This window comes from Pygoscelis adeliae, unplaced genomic scaffold, assembly GCF_000699105.1.
Source record: "Pygoscelis adeliae isolate BGI_AS28 unplaced genomic scaffold, ASM69910v1 Scaffold93, whole genome shotgun sequence".
Taxonomy (NCBI): Eukaryota; Metazoa; Chordata; class Aves; order Sphenisciformes; family Spheniscidae; genus Pygoscelis; species Pygoscelis adeliae.
In genome coordinates, this window is record NW_008824469.1 from 314,870 (window position 1) to 322,003 (window position 7,134).

At 38.6% G+C, this 7,134-nt stretch overlaps 1 protein-coding gene across 1 annotated transcript in view; it reads left to right on the forward strand.

The window, feature by feature from the left end:
* Positions 1-6,768, forward strand: part of SBNO1 (strawberry notch homolog 1 (Drosophila)) — a 26,195-nt gene extending 19,427 nt beyond the window's left edge. The window contains exons 21-31 of the mRNA XM_009321170.1: positions 80-192; positions 294-365; positions 845-944; positions 1,079-1,153; positions 1,411-1,557; positions 1,637-1,731; positions 1,942-2,034; positions 2,502-2,639; positions 3,339-3,415; positions 4,200-4,393; positions 5,354-6,768. Coding sequence (XP_009319445.1) covers positions 80-192; positions 294-365; positions 845-944; positions 1,079-1,153; positions 1,411-1,557; positions 1,637-1,731; positions 1,942-2,034; positions 2,502-2,639; positions 3,339-3,415; positions 4,200-4,393; positions 5,354-5,496 — 1,247 coding nt within the window. The 3' untranslated portion in view covers positions 5,497-6,768. The remainder of the gene's footprint in view (positions 1-79; positions 193-293; positions 366-844; positions 945-1,078; positions 1,154-1,410; positions 1,558-1,636; positions 1,732-1,941; positions 2,035-2,501; positions 2,640-3,338; positions 3,416-4,199; positions 4,394-5,353) is intronic.
* The last annotated feature ends 366 nt before the right edge of the window (positions 6,769-7,134 follow it).

The following is a 7,134-nucleotide window of genomic DNA, read 5'->3' on the forward strand; positions in this document are numbered from 1 at the left end:
CTTCACAATTGGTAGTTTATTAGAAATGTTCATTAAAGTGAAATTTATTTAACGTATGTGCTTCTACTTAATTATCCAGGAAGAACTCATAGATCCAACCAAGTGACTGCTCCAGAGTACGTGTTCCTAATTTCTGAATTGGCAGGAGAGCAAAGATTTGCATCGATAGTTGCAAAAAGACTGGAGAGCTTGGTAAGATTGTTTCAAGAAGTCTGATCCTTCATTTGAGAAAATACAGCTAAAGATTTGTTGTTCTTAAAATTTGATTTAATTACAAAGGTGTGTCTTAACAGGGAGCCCTCACCCATGGTGACAGACGGGCTACAGAAACTCGAGACCTCAGCAGATTCAATTTTGACAACAAGGTGATGGTTCTATTTCTGTTTGAAAGCTCATGCTGTGGTGCTTATTCCACAGATGACCTGTTGAGAAAGAATTTCTTCCGTCTCCTGTGAAGTGTTTTACTTCTAACTGTATTACTTTCTGATAGGAGGCCTCTTTCTGAGATAGCCAGAAAACATTCTTTGTTCCACGTGGCTTTGCAAACAGAACTCAAATATGTGTGTAAATTACTTTTCTGCATTTGCTAACAATCCAAGTCTTAGGTAAATGGTATGTGTCCTTTCAGTCACAACTGAAAGCTTAATTTGGCAATTCTAATTAGAAATTAAGACTGGGCTGTTTATATAGTGTAGTTTATAATTGAAAAGCTAATAACCAGTTCCCTTTACTATTGTAGAGAAAAACATTGTGAATTACAAATGCTTGTTAAACCACGTGTGCTTGGGGCTGAGGCACAAATGCTGGATCACGTTGTTAGAGCAACTTTCTCTTTCTTACGCAGTATGGCAGAAATGCTTTAGAGATTGTTATGAAATCCATTGTGAACTTAGACTCCCCAATGGTCTCACCTCCTCCTGATTTTCCTGGAGACTTCTTCAAAGGTAAGTATAACTCACTGGATGTAATTAGCTGCCTTTTGATTGTTCTCCAGTATGCAGAAAATGCAAATCACTTTAGAGCATTGCCACCATTAGGTGGCAAAGCAGCTATGATCTAACTCTTTTCTTTTTCCTAGATGTTCGTCAGGGATTGATTGGCGTAGGCTTGATAAATGTAGAAGACAGATCTGGAATACTAACGCTTGATAAAGGTATTTGTGTGTTTAGTGTCTCTTTAAAATGTGGCTAGGAATATCTCGTATCATGGTAGTGGATTCCTAGCAACAGAACTGAAGTTGTAACTATCTAAAAAGTGACTTTTTTGGAGAACTTCAGAATATTTTCCTCATTTCTGAAAGAATGGATTTAAGTAGTCTTTTTGAGACTCCTTGAATACTGATTGAGAGCTTGTTGTCATCAAATTTAGTCTTTGTTGACCTAATACATGTATTTCTTATTCTTTTTTAAGATTATAACAATATAGGGAAATTTCTGAACAGAATTCTTGGTATGGAAGTACATCAGCAGAACGCTTTATTCCAGTACTTTTCTGACACGTTAAATGCAGTTATTCAAAATGCTAAAAAGAACGGAAGATACGATATGGGCATCTTAGGTGAGTAAATCAACTTCTCGGTACTCTTGTACTTAAGTAAGAAGAGAGAAACAGAATAACTCTCTCCTTCCCTTTTAAGATTTGGGCTCTGGGGATGAGAAAGTAAGGAAGGCAGACGTTAAGAAGTTTTTGACTCCTGGATATTCTACCTCTGGACACGTAGAACTATACACAGTAAGTTAATTCTGTATCTTCTTTGTATGAACTAACAAAACTTGCTTGCCGATAAGTTTTTTAAAACGTGGTAATCAGCTAAGCATGTGCTGAGTGAGGGGAAGTTCCAGGCCTTTCACTGGGAAATACTTGGTCTATGGTTCTTTAGTTCCTATGTCTGTACCTGTTCTAAAGCCTGTCCCCAAACACCCCTGCACGGCTGTCTTCTAGATCAGCGTAGAGAGAGGAATGTCTTGGGACGAAGCAACTAAGATCTGGGCAGAACAGACGGGTCCAGATGACGGATTTTATTTATCACTACAGGTAAGATTCTTTTGTCTCTTGGATTATGTTCAGAGAAGTGTTTTGGGGGCTAACCAAATACGCTGTCTCCTCTGGAAAAAATCTACTGTTCAAATTAATTACTGTTCAGTTTTGCAAAATGCTTTCAATCTTACATTAAAATTCATGTTAAGTTTGCTTCCAACGCTAAGTACGAAGCATTCCTTTTTAGCCGCTCAGGATATTTTCTGACAGGAATGTGAGCCCAAATTAATAGCTCTTACTTAAACCTGCATCAAGAAACCAGGTGCTTTCACTGTAAGGCAAAGTTGTGAGGTTCATGGAGATTAGGGGTACTGTCTTCTAAAGGTGTCCTTGTTATTACTGGCTGTCTTATTGCACACACACACGCAGTATTGCTCTTGTAAAGAACACAGTATGGAATCACTTAAGGTAGATACTGTCAGCATGTTTCAACTTAAGAAGTTTTTGGTTTCTTTCTTTTCCAGATAAGAAATAACAAGAAAACCGCTATTCTAGTAAAAGAAGTGAATCCTAAAAAGAAGCTTTTTTTAGTATACAGACCAAATACTGGGAAACAACTCAAACTAGAAACATGTGCAGACCTGAAAAAGAAATACAAGAAGGTATTTAAAAAAAAAAAGGGGGAAAATAAATACAAGGACTTTCTTTTTCTGGTATTTGTGTATACTTCTGGCAAGTAAAAAACCTAGGCTTATTTTTCCAGAGCAGAGCTTGTATTTGGGTCTTTTTAAGCAGATCTACATGGTTTCTGCATTTGTATATCTAAAGCTTTCTGAATATAAATAATTTGTGGTGTGGTAATATAAAATGAGGGTTTTTAGGGTCTAGCAAGGAGAAGTCTTGCTCCTGTGTAAGGTGTACAAACGTTCTTAAATAAGGAGCTATGTACAGCGTATTCTGAGCAATGATTCTGATGCTTCAGCTGTTTGCTGATGAAGTTTTAAATACTGTAATGAATTATTTTTGTTTAGAGGCTGGTAAGATACCTAACGCTTCTCTTAAACAATTTTATAGTGTTGAATTTGTAAAAACTTGAGGAAACTCTGATAATCAGGTTGATTATTGGAAAAGCTCTGAGATTCTGCCATTCTCATTACTGAGATTCTCTTACGTTCAAGCATTTTGCTTGACCTTTGAGATGGCGTGTCCATTGACTAGCCTGAAATTACAGGATAATGTACCTCTCTTCACCGTCAGAATGCTGGCGCTCCCTCTTTTCTCACAGTAATGACCAAATTGCTTTTGTTCTATGCAAGTCTGGATGTGTTTTACTTTATTCCCACTTCGAATGACTTTTCCAGGTACCTTCTGAAGATGCTCTGCCACACTGGTTAGAGCAGTACAATTCTTCCGCGGATACCTGCACCCATGCTTATTGGTTAGTATTTGTATGCACGTAGATGCTTTAACTTAAACTGTTTACCTAAACTGGTTTATAACTATTCTGTTCTTCTGTTACGCATGTGAAATCTTGTTTCTTGCTTAAGAAAAATTGTCCCACGACCAGTCAAATGGCCCAGCCTTTGAGTGGAAACATGAAGCTTTGCACTTGCCCTTAAAGCCTTAATATGTTAGACGAATGCTAATGTATAAATTGCACTCCAGTGGAAGTACAATGACCCAGGAGTAGCTTGTGCTTTAAGTGTCTTGATCTGATCTGTTATTGGGGTAGGATAATTCAAATGTTATTTGGGGGGAAAGTATTTATACTTCACGTAGAGATGAGATAGGTGCAAGAAACAGCTGGTTTTGTGCTACCTCTTCTAACGGTGTGTCTGAACTCAGCAGCTGATGTCTTAATTCCCCAGGAACAGTATAACTGGTAGAAGTTTCAGATTAATATTGGAGCTTCTGAAATACACTGATCAGATACCAGTTTCATGTGTAACAGAGTCAGGTTCTCAGGTGATCTAAATGAGCGGTATCTTTGGCTTAAAGCTCTGTCTGTACATTTTGAAGATCTGGTCCTAAATAGGCCAACACTTCTCAAAGCTTTACCATTAGAGGCATGCTATGGATGAAGTGTCTTCCCCTCACTGTGTCCTTGCAGCCCTCGCTCAACTCTGAATACGTGTTGAATAACTTCAAGTCTCCTTTTTAATTGAATTGGATGCTTTTTGTTTTCAGAATTCTTTTGAAAGCTTTTTGTCTCTCTGCTGCAGGAGAGGCAATTGTAAGAAGGCAGGCTTGGGATTAGTTTGTGAAGTGGGACTCCGTTGTCGAACTTACTATGTCTTGTGCGGTTCGGTATTGAGCGTCTGGACAAAAGTAGAAGGCGTTCTAGCCTCTGTGAGTGGTACAAATGTGAAAATGCAAATAGTTCGTCTAAGAACAGAAGATGGGCAGAGGATCGTAGGTAAGTGGCTTGTCTGCTCCTTTATTTCCATCTTGGAGTAGAAGGTAGCTGTAACTTACACGTCGCTCCGTGTTGAGAGTCACGTAGGAGACTGTATGAAGATGCTTACAAGAGGAAAGGCTTGTCAGTGTGTATGTTGGGGAGGGGCAGAAGCGCAACTCTTGACACCTGTATTTGTAGTACACACACTGTTCTGAGTCAGGTTAAAGAAGGAAGACTTTTTTTTTTTCCAGCCAGGCTTTGGCACACTTATTCTCTCAGTTCTTTTGATTTACTAGGAACAAAAAAGTCGTTCAGCCTGTTCCAGCCAACCTGCCTTTGAACCCAAAAGGGCTCCACTTTTTTCCCACTTCTGGCGAAGAATAGTAAGCCCTTGAAATGGTTGTTTTCATGGCTTTGGAGCTACTGAAAGTCACGTGTAATCAATAGTTTAGAATGACTTCAGGATGATTATGTCATTTCTTGTTGCTAAACCTCTTGGTGAAGCCTTCATAGCAGGTATCTGAGAGGCTGAAATCTTTTTTTTTTTTTTAAAATGTGGACTTCTGTGGATGTGTGATACCGTGGCAGCTCCTACGCCAGTAACTCAGTTTGCTAAGGTGTTGAAACTCGGTTTTTCATGTTTAAACTTTCATGGTGGTGTAACTTCTGTGAGACTAGAAAAGCAAAACCAGCTGACTTCTCACTTTATCTGGCAGCGGGTAACATAATAAAATTTGTCTTCAGGGACAAAATGGCAATTTCTTTTCTACTGCTTCATGACCTAAAGGATCTAGTGGCTTCTGAAGATAAACCTCTTAACTGAGAAGCAGAACTTGTGGCTGTGCTTGATTAGGCTCGACACTGGGAATGGTCACTGTTGACTGTTGCATAAATTAAATAGCGGAATCATCAGCCGGAGGTTTTCAGGAACAAACTGTTGGCATGCTTATGAAACAACTGATTTGTTGCTGTTTTCAGGTTTGATCATTCCTGCAAATTGTGTATCGCCCCTTGTAAACCTCCTGTCGACGTCAGACCAGTCTCAACAGCTTGCAGTACAACAGCAGCAGATATGGCAGCAGCATCACCCGCAAAGCATCACCAATTTCAACAATGCATAAGAGGACAAACTACAGGTGTTGACTTTGGTGTTTGAGGAAAAGGCTGTAAAAGCATATCACTTGCATAAAAATCAGGGACAGATTCCAAAGAAATATAACTTTTTCAGTTCAGTTGTGTGCTCTCAAATACTTCGGGAATAAAGAGATCTAAAAAGGTTGGTAGAACTGAAAGCCAGCAGTTGTTCATGGTGGTGCATCTGTCTTTCCTTATGCTCTCTGTAGTGCTTCCTGTTTGCTTTTACTTTTGGCCTTTTAAGCTACAAACCACAATTTGTTTGAAAATGCTTGAAAATCCCCAAGCAGGCTTTATTTTTATCTTGTCATACAGTGCTCAGGGTTTAACGCAGTGCATCAATGCCATTGCTGTGGGAGATATCCTTGAATGCATGTATTGGGTATATATATAGAAAATATATATTGGGTTTTTCTCTTCAATTTCTGAGTTTATAAAAGCATGAAACCTAGAGGTTGCACATCATGCATTCAGGTTCCTTCCCAGTTTCTGTTTGACAGTGCATGTCTCTGGAAACGGGCGTGGACAGGATAAACACACAAGACAGCATTCAGAGAGAAACACAATCTTAGTTGTACAGCATTGGTTATTGCATTTTTATAGTGTTTATACCCAGGTGTTGCATTTTTTCTGGTTCTCTCCTGGGGGTTATATATTTGAGTCTACAACACGTTCTTTTTGTGATAAACATCTTAAATTAAAATTAGTTCATTTTTAATGTATTAATGGTATTCCTAATGTGTACTGCAAAGATGGCTGGACGCCTATTTTCCTTAAATCGAAGCATTTCCTTAATCCGAGGTGGTTATGGAAACTTAAGTGCAAATTCACTTCCATCTCGCATACAATCTTATATTTTTTACTTCATTAATGTAATTTAATTTGTCACTTGTAAGATGAAACCTTACTTGAGCTGTAAATTAGAGAATGGGAAACACTTGAGGGTTCCGCTGTATGTGCTGTTTCTGTTACCCAGTAACTTGAATACTGTTTAATATGTTGTAAGACATTGTAGAGTTTATCTGGAGCTGTTTAAAAGAAATTGTAATGTACAAATGTGAATAGTCACTTATCTATAATATGGGTAAGTTTTGTTTTGCCTATAATAGTAGATGTTTATAAGAAAGTGAAGGACAATGTTTGTCATTTCTTGCTTGCACAGGTTGCACTATTGAAAAATTGAGATTGTATAAACCTGTCCAAAAAAACTACAAGATAATGATCTTGTAGATGTCAAATAAAAGTTATTGTACTAACAAGAAGTGGAGTCTTGTTTAGGCAATCACCGTATTCCAAAAAAACTAACAAGTCTGTACAATTGGAATTCGACAGGACTTGGCATGTTCCAGTCTGCTTTAACCAGCTCCTGTCTTGCAGTCCAGCTATTTCAGTTGAACTCATTAGAGGCAAGAAGTAAACTGTGTTTAAACCTTGATGCGTATTTGAAGCAAGGCTCACCTGACAGACTTAGAGCAGCAGTCAACTGTAGCGTATGTCACTTCTGCAAACACTCGGTGAGCCGGATTCAAGTGCCGTAAAGAGTTTTTTTCCGTAAGTAATGGAAAGTTCCACGCTTCAGGCTGAGGCGCGCTCCCTTACGTGAATTGTTTTGCTTGAGGTTCTGC